The sequence below is a fragment of the Apiospora aurea genome, assembly GCF_038362705.1.
Source record: "Apiospora aurea strain CBS 24483 chromosome Unknown utg000003l_segment0_segment0, whole genome shotgun sequence".
In the NCBI taxonomy this organism is placed as follows: domain Eukaryota; kingdom Fungi; phylum Ascomycota; class Sordariomycetes; order Amphisphaeriales; family Apiosporaceae; genus Apiospora; species Apiospora aurea.
The window spans coordinates 633,156-646,606 of record NW_027117390.1 but is presented as its reverse complement, the minus strand read 5'-3'; the positions used below and the strand labels follow the sequence as shown (position 1 = coordinate 646,606).

At 53.4% G+C, this 13,451-nt stretch overlaps 5 protein-coding genes across 5 annotated transcripts; 2 read left to right on the top strand and 3 right to left on the bottom strand.

Annotated features, from left to right (window-relative positions):
- Nucleotides 1-124: 124 nt before the first annotated feature.
- On the bottom strand, nucleotides 125-2,347 carry PG986_004043 (uncharacterized protein; the record flags this gene model as incomplete). The annotated part of the gene is made up of 3 exons (XM_066840265.1): nucleotides 125-169; nucleotides 241-1,713; nucleotides 1,778-2,347. The coding sequence occupies 3 exons, from the start codon at nucleotides 2,345-2,347 to the stop codon at nucleotides 125-127; spliced, it is 2,088 nt and encodes a 695-aa protein (XP_066702892.1).
- Nucleotides 2,348-2,904: 557 nt separating this feature from the next.
- Nucleotides 2,905-4,051, top strand: PG986_004042 (Cytochrome c/c1 heme lyase; the record flags this gene model as incomplete). Its single annotated transcript, XM_066840264.1, has 3 exons — nucleotides 2,905-3,006; nucleotides 3,066-3,709; nucleotides 3,784-4,051. 3 exons carry the CDS (start codon nucleotides 2,905-2,907, stop codon nucleotides 4,049-4,051), a joined length of 1,014 nt encoding a protein of 337 aa, XP_066702891.1.
- Nucleotides 4,052-5,429: 1,378 nt separating this feature from the next.
- On the top strand, nucleotides 5,430-6,659 carry PG986_004041 (uncharacterized protein; the record flags this gene model as incomplete). Its single annotated transcript, XM_066840263.1, has 2 exons — nucleotides 5,430-5,596; nucleotides 6,395-6,659. 2 exons carry the CDS (start codon nucleotides 5,430-5,432, stop codon nucleotides 6,657-6,659), a joined length of 432 nt encoding a protein of 143 aa, XP_066702890.1.
- Nucleotides 6,660-7,475: 816 nt separating this feature from the next.
- On the bottom strand, nucleotides 7,476-9,898 carry PG986_004040 (uncharacterized protein; the record flags this gene model as incomplete). The annotated part of the gene is made up of 4 exons (XM_066840262.1): nucleotides 7,476-7,547; nucleotides 7,669-7,923; nucleotides 7,982-9,625; nucleotides 9,701-9,898. 4 exons carry the CDS (start codon nucleotides 9,896-9,898, stop codon nucleotides 7,476-7,478), a joined length of 2,169 nt encoding a protein of 722 aa, XP_066702889.1.
- A 2,206-nt stretch (nucleotides 9,899-12,104) lies between these two features.
- On the bottom strand, nucleotides 12,105-13,353 carry PG986_004039 (acylglycerone-phosphate reductase-like protein; the record flags this gene model as incomplete). Its single annotated transcript, XM_066840261.1, has 4 exons — nucleotides 12,105-12,759; nucleotides 12,807-12,874; nucleotides 12,909-13,038; nucleotides 13,310-13,353. 4 exons carry the CDS (start codon nucleotides 13,351-13,353, stop codon nucleotides 12,105-12,107), a joined length of 897 nt encoding a protein of 298 aa, XP_066702888.1.
- Between the last annotated feature and the right edge of the window lie 98 nt (nucleotides 13,354-13,451).

Genomic DNA, 13,451 nt, shown 5'->3' with positions numbered 1-13,451 from the left:
TCTGTTTGCCCGCTTCACGTCTAAAATATCGTTCGTATTTATACACCACCCAGCCGGCCGCCCCAAATTGAAACGCCCAGAATATGCTTGACAAAAACACCAGGCCAATGACGTCCTCGTGATATTAGATGTTTGGCGACAATAGGTCATACTTGACACATTTCTCAACCTAAAAAGAAGTTATTAGTAAACAGATTCACGACAGAGTGGAAAGGGATAAGATGAGGAGAAAAGGCTTACATCTTCTATACTGGCTTGCATGAAGCGTCGCGCCTCCAAGCCAGCCCAAACCATCAACATCGAGAAATCGCCACCCTTCATCATATTTGCGCCGCCGCGGGCGCCGAGCTGGCGCAAGATGGGCAGACTGCTGCTCAGGATATCGGTGTCGGGGTCCAGATTGCGGCCAATGCCCTCCAGCAGCAGGATGCTGATGACGACATTGACAAAATCACCCTCGAGTCGGACGTGATGCCCGCGCACCATACCCAAAACCTCCTGCAGAATATCGCCGATCTTGACGTTTCCCAGCGCCAACGTGTTGCTCTTGACGTTCAGAACCAGGTGCTGCATCTTGAGCGCGAAAATCTCCTTGTCGATGACGGCGTCGGGCTGCCGGCAGCGCTCGCACATGAGGTGACCCGCCTTGTAGCCGTCGAACTCGGCCACGGCCTTGAAGAGGTCGAGGAAGTTGCGGCGGTTCGTCGCGTTCAGCTCCGTGACCAGGCCCGTGTCGATGAAGATGAGCTGGGGCCGGAAGCCCTCGGTGTCGATTTTCTTCAGCTCGGCGTTCCAGGCGCTGTTGTCCTTGCGCTTGCGGTAGGGGCGCAGCCGGGCCAGGACCTCCTCAGTGACGTCGTGCTGATCTTTCGAGTGGCCTTCGTCATGGCGCTGCAGCTTGGGCAGGTCCGGCTGCTGCGCCTTGTAGAAGCGGACCATGATGTTGCCCGGGTGCAAGTCGGCGTGGACAAAGTTGTCGAGAAGCAGCATGCGCAGGAAGGCATCTAGACCTTCTTGGGCGATGTCCTTCTGGAAAGTGCCGCCACCGTTCTCCAAGAAATCCGCCAAGGGAATACCTTGGGCGAACTCTTCGATCAGTACGTTGCGGGTCGTGAAGTCGAGATAGGGGTAGGGGAACCACGCCGTGCTCCGCTCCTTGAAGTTTTTGCGGAACTTGGCCAGGTTGGCGGCTTCGATGCGCAGATCCAACTGTAGCTTCATCATCTCGCCGAACTGCACGACCTCGTCGGGAAGCGAGAGCCACTCGATGGTCGGGATAATGTTGAGGGCGCTGGCAAAGAAGCTCATGATTCGCAGGTCGCGCCGTACCGTCCTTTCCACCCGGGGATGCAGTACCTTGATGGCAACATATGTCGAGGGCACGCGCTGCGGTGTGCTCTTCAGAACCGTGTGCACGTTCTTACGAACCTTCTGGCGTATCTTGGCCTCCTTTTCCACGACATCGGTGTCGGCAGGCGCAGCCACGTTGGGCTTCAGCTTCGCCTTGTATACCTGGGCGATGGCACCTACGCCGAGCGGTTTCTCGTTAAATTCCTCAAATATCTCCTCGAACGGTCGTCCGTTAAAGGCCTCCTCGATAATCCGTCTCGTGTTGCGCATGGGGTGGGCGGGTGCGTTGGAGTGCAGCTTGGACATGATGACGCACATCTCGTCGGGGAAGATATCGGTTCGTGATGCCGCCCATTGGCCGAGCTATAGTGTCACATGTAAGCCTTTCACCATCCAAACCTCGACAGTGGAGTGGTGAGCGTCATACCTTGATAAATGCAGGGCCTGACCACTCCATGGCCTGGACCAAGAAGCCATACCACCAGAGCGTCCCGCTGCGCTCATTGTCGTGGTCTGGCTGGCGCGCACCTACCCATATCGCAGGCACCGCTATTATTACAGGGACGAAGATGGCAACTAGTTGCAGAAACCGAACGCCGGTACAGATGGGTTCCCAAAGGTATACGTCTACATAATATACAAGGTTATGCCGGAACTTGGTGAAGCCGTGGCTCGTGTCGTCTTTCTTCTTCTCGATCTCGTCTCTCGAGGCCTCGAGCATGCGCCCCTCGGAGGTTTGGTTGTCGTCGCCAGGCTCATTGTCCTTTTCCGAAAGCTTGACGAAGGCGGCCGTACCCAGGAGCGTGCCCTGTACCGCGGCTAGGAGGACTGTCGAATGCGACGATGGCGCTCGGGACCCGGAAGACGAGGAAAATTGCTTAAAAGCGGACAATGTTGGCTGCTGCGATCGAGGAAGACAACATCTCGGAAGTCTAGGCGCTACCTGGGCTGTGGTTCGGCGTGCGCACAAGCGGCCGAGGATGTGGACGGTCCTCATTCTCGTCAAGTCGCTGGGGGTTGTTTCCGACCTGTAGTCGTGGGCATTATGGCAACAAAGTGTCTGTCGGCTCGTTCATTCGGCGTCGCCTGTGGGTTGCCGAGGTTTGGATTAGGAAGAGACAAGCTTTCTCCCCCGAAAAACTGGCCTCAAGGGTGCTCCGTAAAATCGGTAGATGATGGCGCCAGATCGTATTCCTGGACGCGCAGGTACCTCGATGGCCACATTCCGTAATGGACCTGGACGGTGACGTACATCACCCGCGTCTTGGCCTGGCGCATGTGCTTTTGCCCGCCGCCTGCCAGTCTCCAGTGGAGCGCAGCGGCGACTTTTTTTTGCTCCCGTCTTTCGCCGCGACCCGCTAAAACTTCTAGCTGCAACTGCCAAAAGCTGCTCGCCTCTTGATGACCTGCATCCTTATCACAATCTTGGACTATCATTACCCTTATTGAATTGAACCATTGATTCACCTACTCGCCATCGACGACGCTTTTCGCTTCCTGTAACCATAATACCCTTCTTCATCTTTGTAGCTTTTCAAGTCCTGATCCGCAATCATGGGTTGGTTCTGGGCAGACGGTCCGCAGACCACTCTGGCTGCTGCTCCTACCCAGCCTACGCCACCTCACAAATTCGCTACTGATGGCAGATCACCACCGGTAAGTCGACAACGCCGCTTCGCATCCCGCCGTACCTCCAGTATACTAACACTCCATAGCCGGAATGTCCAATGCACAAGCACCAAAAGGCTGCAGATGCCATGACGCCACCCGCCGCCTGTCCCGTGAAACATGACAAGGCCGCTGCCGCGATGACGCCACCCTCGTCCTGCCCCGTTCCTCATGGCGACAGGACATCGGCGCCCGAACCGAAGTCGACCCTCTCGAAGCTCAACCCCTTGAACTACATGTTCCCCGATCTGTCCCAGGATAAGGCGCCATCCCAGACCCACGCCCTGCCCACCGAGCGCGAACCCTCGACGATACCCCGCGGCGACGGCACCGGCAACTGGGAGTACCCCTCGCCCCAGCAGATGTACAATGCGCTGCTGCGCAAGGGCTACTCGGACACCGACGTCACCGCCGTAGAGAGCATGGTGAGCGTGCACAACTTCCTCAACGAGGGCGCGTGGGCCGAGATCATGGAGTGGGAGAAGCGCTTCGCCGGCGGTCTCTACAAGGGCATGCAGATGTGCAGCCAGGGCGAGCAGAACTTTGAGCGCATGGCCAAGAAGTACGGTTACGACAAGGAGGTGGAAGAGCTCTCGCCTAGTCTGGTGAGGTTTCAGGGGCGACCCAAGGACATGACGCCCAAGGCGGCCATGTTCCAAGTCATGGGCTGGCTATACCCCGCCATGTTCCAGTAAGTCTTGCATTGTCATGATCTCTCTCATCATTCCCTTGAGAGGAGGCCGTTTTGTTAACAAGAAACCACAGGACTGAACCGCCATTCGACCGCCACGACTGGTATGTTTCCCGCGAGACCAATGGTCGCAAGAAGGAAATCCGCTACGTCATCGACTACTATTCTGGGGGAGAGGAAGAGAGCGGCGAACCTATCTTTTACCTCGACGTTAGACCCGCCGTCACGCCCACATCCACAATCGAGCGAGCCCTCCGTTGGGGAGGTGATGTGTGGTGGAAGGCGTCCGGAGGCGATACACGAGAGCAGGAGAGACTCGAAAATTTACGGAAGTCTCGATGAAATTGTGGCCCCATCCAATTGAGAGGGGTACGGACGAACGACAACAACAACGAACATCACCACTTTTCTGCTCCACGGAGTTCGGGTCGTATTTGACAAGGAAGCTGTTTATTGATTGCCTCCCGGCGTGTACATAAAAGGGACGGGGACATCAGCTGCTGGAGCTGCTGGGCGTTTTCTCATGTATCAACGACTCTCGCAAAACCCGCAACGGCACTTGCGCAATGTTACTCATAGACAACTTACATAAACATCTGTATACTATATCCATAATGACCAACTCAGAACCAATCAGCTGTATACTTACACGTAGGTAGACCCCTCGCGGTGGGATGCTTGCGCACGGTGGTCGACCCATTTCCAGAGAATGGCGAACACAGGCCTCCTCATAATTGACGAACGCTCTCGAAGCCCAACACATGCACCGCGGGAGACCGTTGCTAGTACGTGCTTACGTACGGAACCATCCCTGGGAGATTGCTGACAGCGTTTCATGCGGGGGAGAGACAGGTCCCTGCAGCGATCCCTCTGCCCGGGTAAATTTGCAACGAGAACAACCAACCGTGATTACCAAGAAGATGAATACACTGATCGGGTCAATTACATAAACTGGGGCTCTTATATCCCAAACCTGGCTATTATGTACTGACTTCTTGTTGTTGAATTACACATGGCCGTCGTCCTTGTCTGGGTTTCCAATCTCCACCAAACAAACTGCCACCAAACCCGACCACCCTGGCGACCGTGCGCCTGGCCCATCACCCTCCGAATCCTGCCTATTCCCCAGAATCAACCGCTGCATGGGGGGGGGGTCGAATACCACACACACCACAATCTACAATACCACGCCGGAGCCGAGAATAGAAAAAAGCCAATCGATCCTACTTACATCCATACAGCCTGCACCGTCTCCTTCTTTTTCTTCTGCCGAAGGACAACCTGTCTTCTTTCCTAGTCAACACACGATTCCCCCATTCATCCTTCAATCCAACATTTGGACCGGCGCGACTCGTTGGGCATTTTCTTGGTGCTGTCGAAAGCATAGTTGCATTTCGCCGTCCGTTACACTATTTGCGCTTTCTCCATGCTCTTAAGGGCTCCGTCCGTTTTAGGTTGAAGACCTAAATTCAAGCGGACCATCACGCGGAAGGGCGGGAAGTCCAGCCAGCGTCAATTGGACTGGAGACGCTGCGCTTTAAGCATTAACGAGAACAGTCCAAGCAAGTCCTCGAGAGACAAAGCAAAGGCAAAAAGCAAATTTGACTGAATTACAATACGAAACCTTGGGTAGTATTGCTAGTACGAGCAAGCAAGCAAGGTGGACAAGGCAGCAGCAGGAGGAGGCAGGAAGCAGGAAGAAGAAGAAAAAAAGCGAAAAATGATGCAGGTATTAGAAGCCTACGTCCCTCATTACGAGCTTTCCCTGCTGGATCGCATGCTCCTCATCTGGCTTTTCATCGGCTCCGCCTTCGTCGTCGTCTTGCAGGTTTCGCAGTCGTGGATGGAGCCCCGGCCGCGATGGACCGTCCTTGACGAGCGATCCAAGTGAGTCTCGCTCGTTCTGTCTCGAATTCACTAACCCTTTTTCCCTTGATTGCTACATGCATTAAGCGCATTTGACCCTCCTTCTCCTTTTTCCTTGAATCCTACTGCGGCTGTTTTAAAGTCTTCTCAAGCCCGGCTGACTTTGCTGTGTCTCTTACCCACACCCACCATCCATCATCTGCCCTTTGTGTGCGAAAACCCGTGTGCATACGAATCAAAACCCATTTGTTGAGGGTTGCTGTCGCTTGCCTCCCTCTGCTTACATATATTATCCTGCCCTTCATTCATATCAATCAGTGTATCCCCTCTCTTTCTCTTTGTGGACAATCAATCGTCTCTTTCCGTCCTAGTTTTTTTTTCCCCGCCCGTTGCCCATGTTCGCATGTTGTAAGCCCACCTGAACCCAGAAATATTATGGTTATCGCTCCACGGTCCGCTCTCCTCCACTCATAGGGCACCAATACATGAGCTACGCTACTACAAGTAATTGGTGGTTGGTTACTCCTACTCCCCCCGTTCCTCGACCTCCTTCACCGCAACAACGACAGACAACAAGCCCATCCATTATACCAGCGGTAACGCGAGCCGACCCTTGCCTTGCTGCAGGTTTTTTTTCCTTGGGGTAATAGCGGTAACGCAAACTGAGAGGGGAAACATTGAGCACAGCAGAAATGGTGTTTTTTCTCATTCATTGTTCCAATATAAAGACCATGATTTAGCCCGCCTCACTTCGTGAAAGAAAAGACTTGGCCATATCGCTGACTATTACACCGCTCGTGGTGAGGGGTAAACTCACAGACCCTACTGGTATACCTACTACGTCTACCTAGCCTTCCTGCTGGTGCAGATCTCCTACCGCCCCCTCCGTCACAAAATGGACTCCATGCAGCCGCTGCTGAGCATCGGCGGGTTCGAGGTCGCCGCCGCCGCCCTCGACGGCGCCTGGATCGGCCTCCTCAGCCTCGAGGCCCTCATGATCGTCTTCGTCCTGGCCCTCCAAGTCACCCAACTATTCGGAAAGGCGGCGTCGTCGCCTGCCGCCTACAAGCTCAAAGAGCTTTGAAGAAACAACAACAAAATGAGGAAACACACGCACGCAGAGAAAGACGGAAAGAAACAGGGATTGTGCATGTTTATGGGTTTTACGGTCAACGAATTGAATGAGATGTCCTTGGATAGGACGGGGAAACAACACAACTACATCGCAGGAAGATGACGGGAAAGCGGGCTATTTGGAAATTGGGCAAAACATTGGGAATTGGCAGGAGTTTGGGGGAGTCTTTTGGGTTGTCGGGAAGCCGGCATTTGATTGGGAGCCTTTGAGAGGACTGAGAAGGAAAGAAATCGCATCTTCTCTCTTTTGTTGAGACAGCATTGCATTTGAGCGAGGCGTGTGTTTTTTTGACATTTTATGTACGCATCGCATCCGGTTACCACCTGGTCCGCACAAAACTCCACTGGCGGGGGACCGCACTATCCAGGGTGAGTAGCCAGGAGCCAGCTTCACTCAAATACAGCCATTATTTTGGTTTTCTGATTCAAGATGCAGTCACTACTTGCTGTTATGAAATTCGAATGAACCGTGAGCTTCAACCGACACGATGGGGAAAATCTTGGCTGGGTAAATGGGACAGATGCAAGGGAAGAATATTGTTGGTACATAGGACCATAAGTCGAAAATGACCGTAAAACATATCTATCAAGCGAGGGTAGTAGACTGCTGAGAGCTTCACCCAGCCTGTCCATCATTGCCAGTGATTCATCCCTCGCCAATTGGACTTGTTCCTAGGTTAGCCTTCTTGCCGTCCTGCTTCCTTGGCGTAGTCGAAAATCTCATTCGCTTCCAAGCACAGACTCGTATCCCCGCTCCAAATCAGGCCTAGTCGGTGTAGGAGTCTCTGAGCCGGGGGCAGCTGATGGTCATGCGCCGCCCTCCGTTCTTGCCGTCCCCCTCTGGTTCGTCATGACCAATCCGGGGATGTCATTGCTCATCCACCAAGACGTCTCACTGCTTCGAATGTGATCCCATCGTTAGTTCTCATATCAGACTCTCTACCAAGTTGCATACATACCTCGGTTTTGACCACCACAGGCTCATGCCGCTTCAGTCGCTTTAGTTCGGCCATGCCACTCTCCAGCACTTCCAGTTTCTCCATTGTGCGGGCTCTCTCGAGCGCATTCTCCTGGCTCTCCCCCGCAAGTCGCTTGACGGTTTCATCCTTCAGATCGTAGACGATCTCTGGGGAGAAGAGATAGGGAAGCTTCTGGACCAGACATTGCTCAATGGCCAGGACGCTGACATCGTCAACGACTTTCTTTAAGGCGACCTGGGGTCTGTTAGTCGGCTACACCCGGAAAGAAAGAATTGAAGACATATTCACCAACCTTATAATATGCTTCCATCATATCAGTTGCCATAGAGCAGGATAGGCGATCCATATCAGGTTCCGAACGAGAGACTAGGGTGTCTAGCAGCAACTTGGGATTGAAGTAGGTATTGGATGAGGAATCGTTCAACGTTCCCATACTGAAGAATGACTTCAGCTGATCCTCAACCTCGCGACGTTTTCGCATCGCCTGCACCTTTTGCACGTTCTCTGTCAGGTAGTGATTGTAGGTGATTGGGTGCCCTGACATGTGAGGGTCAAGAATCTCGTCGATCTTCGTGTTTAAGCCCGCTTTCAGGTCCTCGATGGATGGGCCGACGATATCCTGCAGGAGCGATTCGGCCGTGTTCTCATCGACGATGTAACGAAGGGCCTCGCTCACTGTGAGAAGGCTGGAAGAGAGGATGTGGTCGGAGAGATCCATCACCAACCCTTTCCAGGGCTTGCATTGCTTACTGAACAGCTCGGCAACTATATGGGGTTGGTAGGTGCCTGGCAGCTCTCTCCCCCGACTCTCCTTCATGAGCACCTTCACATCGTCAATGTAGTCGGCCCGCGAAACACAGCGACTGTCGCTATCATCACCAACTTCATCGTCCTGGATCGTACGGGCATGGCCTTTGGTGCGCATTTGTTCGGCAAAGTCGTAGAGGGTGTTCTGTACCACGGCTCTGAGACGCTTCGCGTGGGCGGCGTTGTCTCCGAAACTGGCAAAGAATTCATGCGTGTACACGCCTTCTATCGCAGCTCTCATCAAGTTCAAGAACTCCGTACTTGCTTTGAGGAGATATCTTCGCTGTTCAGGAATGCCAGTCCTATCTGCCCCCAATCGGGCAAGCTTCTCTTTACAGTGCTGAACGCCTGCGCTGACATCGCTGAGAACACTCGGAAGTTGTTGAAGGATCTGGTCCCGCAAGACGTGACTCAATCGCATCTTCAGAGCTGCCACGCCAAGCTGGGATGCATCAAGGACAGTCCAGATGCCCTTGGAGAAGAAATCTTCCTCATTCTCGTCTCGTTCGGCCGTTGACACGTCGCGCTCCGAGTAGTTCCTGTTGCGGAGTACATGCCATCCCAAGCGGAACTGGACATCTTTGTTCTGGGCAAGCTCCATGTAGAATCGCTCACTGTCAGAACCCTCGTCCAGCGTATCAGGCTTCGTGATGAGACCCAGCGTGCGAAGGCCTTGTGGGTCCAGCTCTCGAGCATGGCGAGTGACTTGTTGAAGGGCGAAGTCGCTCTTGGCCGACACCACTGCTAAGATGATGCTGCGCGGTTTCTTCATGTAGGAAAGAACAAGAGATTCAACAAGCTTGGCATCTGCTTCGGACTGGTCCTTGTTTCCAGCCAAAAAGAGGCCGGGCAGATCGACGATGGTGAGATGCGGCTGGGTTGGTCCAGACACTTCCACGCGAAGGACGTCGGCACTGAAGACAGCGTCACCGCCATCCAGGCCCATTGCCTCTTTGGCTTGTTCGATGGCCTCGCCGATGTCGAGATCATCATGCGTATACGTGAACGCCTCCAGGTGCTGCTTCTCCTTGGGAGATCGGTCAGGACCAGGATGAATGCTGACATGAATGCCAACAGAGGAATTGCGTCTCAATATGAGTTCTGTGGCAAATCGGGTGCAGAGTGTATCCTGTAACGAACAGTTAGAGTAGTTAGTGAGACGGTTACAAGTGCAAAGGGCGCGGGTGGTCAATTGTCGACTAACCTTGGTAGGGAACGACATGCCAGAGATAGCCTCCAGAACAGAGCTCTTTCCCGAGGATTGGTCACCACACACAATGATCTGTGGTAGGTCCACGAAGCGGCTGAGGCCCTGGGATCGCAGCGTGTCGATGACATCTAGCAAGTCCCGATGGTCTTGGGACTGCAGTAAAGCACCAGTAACTTCCGATGTAGAGTCCATGGTGAGCTATGTTGTGTTGTTATAGGTAGTTTGGTCAGAAGAGATGAGATGGAAGAATTGAATGATGAAGGATTTTTGATTCGGCAATCAGGGAGTAAGCGGACTCCCTTTTCTAGATGGCAGCATTCCGTCGACTCGATAACTCCTATTGGCCTTTCGATCACAAACGGAGCAGAACCTCGGGTTACCTCGACACTCAATATATCCAAGACAGACAAACTGCGGGCTCATATTAGAGGCGGGAGAGCAGACGGAAGATAAAACCAAACGCAAGAAGTACCCAATCAGGACCCGCTCGTTGTGAAATTACACACATGGAAGGTACCATATGGCATCCTGGCTGATCCAGAAATGGCGGATAGATCTGTAGACGCGTAGTCATACGCCGGGCGAAACGGGTATTGGCATCCGTATTCCATTATCTGAGCAATCGATGCTGACAAGGCAGCAGCCTGAGCCGGCCCGTTGATCGGCAGCGGCAGCCCATGTAAACGTGTTGCATGCCTGAGGTCAACGACAGGGTGGACAGCAAACTGAGCTGCCGTGGGCGCTCAAGCAGACGTCGGGTAGATCCATATGGCATCTGACACAGCATATAATGACTGAGAGGGTCCAGGAGCATACGCCATGCTCGTAGCAACCAGCATTGCCCTGCCGACACTTCATTCAACCATTCTGATGATGGAAGGCAATATCTTCGGGCATTTCTTCTCAACAGCCTCAAGCCGGCATTACCACCGTACCATGGCGATCGAAAGAAAGCACAGAACGTACTGTCCTCAAAGCATGTCGCAAATAATAAAAGGGTCTTGCGGCTAGAATCCCAATCGATGTTTGCGCTGAAGACGTGTCGAGAGGTCCACCTCCATCAAGCAGGTTCCCGCATCAAACGGAGGTTGATTGCCAGAGAGGTCGAAAGTCCAGGGGTGTCTCAAACAATCTCGAGGCCTGACTGGTTTCTGCGACGTTGACGGGCAAGACTTGACAGCCTGGAGGACTCGAGATGTCGGTAAGGCCACGCCAACGGATCAGAGTGGAAACTCACCTTCTAAATCTCGCAAGGCTCCCACATCGCTTTTACACGCGGCTCCATAATCTAATTCGGTGTGATTGAAGATATCGGCAACGGACATGTTTGATTGTTTCACATTGCTGGAGCGGTCAATGTGAGTAGGTAGGAACGCAGTGGTAGGCCTCTGCAGAGTGAAATTGGAAGCGGCGTTCGATGTGTCGTTGGAGGACTGGCGTCGACTGAAGGCGGGGCTCCTTCCATGTGAGCAATCGACTCAACGCAGGGAGCCGCATCCAAGGCCCTGGAGCTGATACACCCTACTGGAGGTGTTGGCCAAAGTACCTATTGGAAGACTTCCGGCATGGAAAAAAAAAGTGATTCTTCTGGCCGATAGCTCTCAATCAAGAAACTGTACTTGATCATGATGGAAAAAAAAAAAGGCAAAAAGTGTGGAGACACCGGGAATTGAACCCGGGACCCCTTCCAAGCATTTTTTGTTCGATTGAACGATGCGAAGGAAGTATCATACCCCTAGACCATATCCCCATTTCTTGTTATACGTTGCTCAATTATTGCTGCTTTAGTACCTCACCGACACTAGTAGCCCCCCTCGAGTCCGCAACAGCGACAGTCAGTTTCTGATTGGTTGGCTGCCTCGGGGTTCAATCGTTCAATGGTTCAATCCAGTCTTGTGCAAAACAGCTCACCAGATGCAAATTGTGTTCAGAGGCAGTCGTATCATAGAGGAAGAGAATATGGACACATCAATGGACATATCCAAGTAGTAAATAGTGTGCGGCAGGCTGGGCTTATGTTGGTGAAGATGCAAGTGAGTGCATTTGTGCATGCGACAAGTGCTCGCTTGTGGGCTTGCTGAATGCTTGTTTGCTTGGGGTGGCAAGGCGGGTGGCTTCTGCAGGTATGGATGGCCAATGGTCTAGTTCGGTGAATTGCATTGCACGTTTGCGCAAAGAGCATCAACCTGTAAGTCGCTTTAAGTGATTGCGCGATGCTTCAGATGCCGTTTGTAACAAAACGCAGGCCATCTAATTCCAAGCGGTGAGATGTATACCTCAAGTAATCATGGGATTGGTGATTGGAGGGAAATGTGCAGTCAACTTGGATCGACCTCCGACTTCTGGCAACTTTAGGCAACATGGAGCTCGACAACTGTATCCAGAGGCTCCCGTCGTTTTAGGTGAGCTTCCTCTGCCCCTCGTCGTCCCTCAGTCGTGTCGCCAACTCATTCATGCGAAATGAATAGCCGGTAATAAGGTCACCCAGCCATTCCCCAAACCACAACCCAGCTCTCACCAGAAGTGTATTCCCACCATACCAGAACCAATCCGGGCGCCCCCATCCCAGAAGCCCGCGCAGTATCATATTGTACTCCGGCTTCAGCGTGTCACCAACGAGCCGCCTCGCAAACGCCCTCGCATCCATAGCGCTTTCCCCCTGGCTATACCCCAACCGCCACTGAAATAAATCGCTTGCCCGGTCCAAGTAGATACTCCCCCACGGCAGCGTCTGCGACCGCCGTCCATCGTCAATCATCGTGCGCACAGTCCCCGCCATGACAACCGTAACACGCACCCCGAACGGCGCGAGCTCCTGGCGCAGCGTGCGCGAGTACGACACGACGGCGCCCTTGGACGCGCTGAAGGCCGCGCCGAAGACGTAGGGCACCACGGCCGCGAGCGACGCGAAGTTGACGACGAGGCCCCGTGCGGCGACGAGCTGGCCCGCGAAGGCCTGCACCGTAGCCATGACGCCTAGGACGTGGGTCTCGAAGAGGCGGCGCACGTTGGGCAGGGCGATGTCGGTCGCGGGCATGATTTGCGCGAGGCCGCTGTAGCCCAGAGCCCGAGGTTTGTGTTAGCCAGTCTTTAGCCTTACTCGATTCGCTCTGCCCTTTCATTGGGGGCAATTCCTCGTTCTGATTTATACTGGTTCTGGAAGACGCTCTAAAAACAGTGGGAAGACTTGCGCGTTATTGACCAAGATATCCAGCTTGCCGCCGGTGATGGCGGCGACTTGCTCCTCGCATGCGTGGATGCTGTCTTGGTCAGTGACATCAAGCTGCAGTGCACTCATGCCCATCTCAGCCAGGCCAGCGAGGACTTCGGGCCTGCGCGCCGTCGCGATAACGTAGAGACCTGCATAATCGAAATATTTAGATCGAAAATCTCCGGTTCAGAAAACTGATTGGTTTTCTTTTCTCTGTACCGTAACAATTCTCGTCATTCATCCCTTACCTTTGTGGTGGTATTCCAGACATAGTGCACGTCCAATGCCGCCTGGGGTAGCTTAAAGGTGGGAGGGGATTGGTGTTAGTTGGTCGACAGGCCCTGGAACATGCTGCACTGTGTGCACTAAACCCAACTGAAAATGCGACTCACCCCGTAATCAGCACCGTTTTCTGTCCTGGCTTTGGTCCTGCCATCCTTCAAGAATATAAATCAATATGTGTAGCTGAGCACTGCAGTTCCTCGATCAGCGAAACCTGCGATATGTTTGTGCTTTTTGGGAATGGATTCGTAT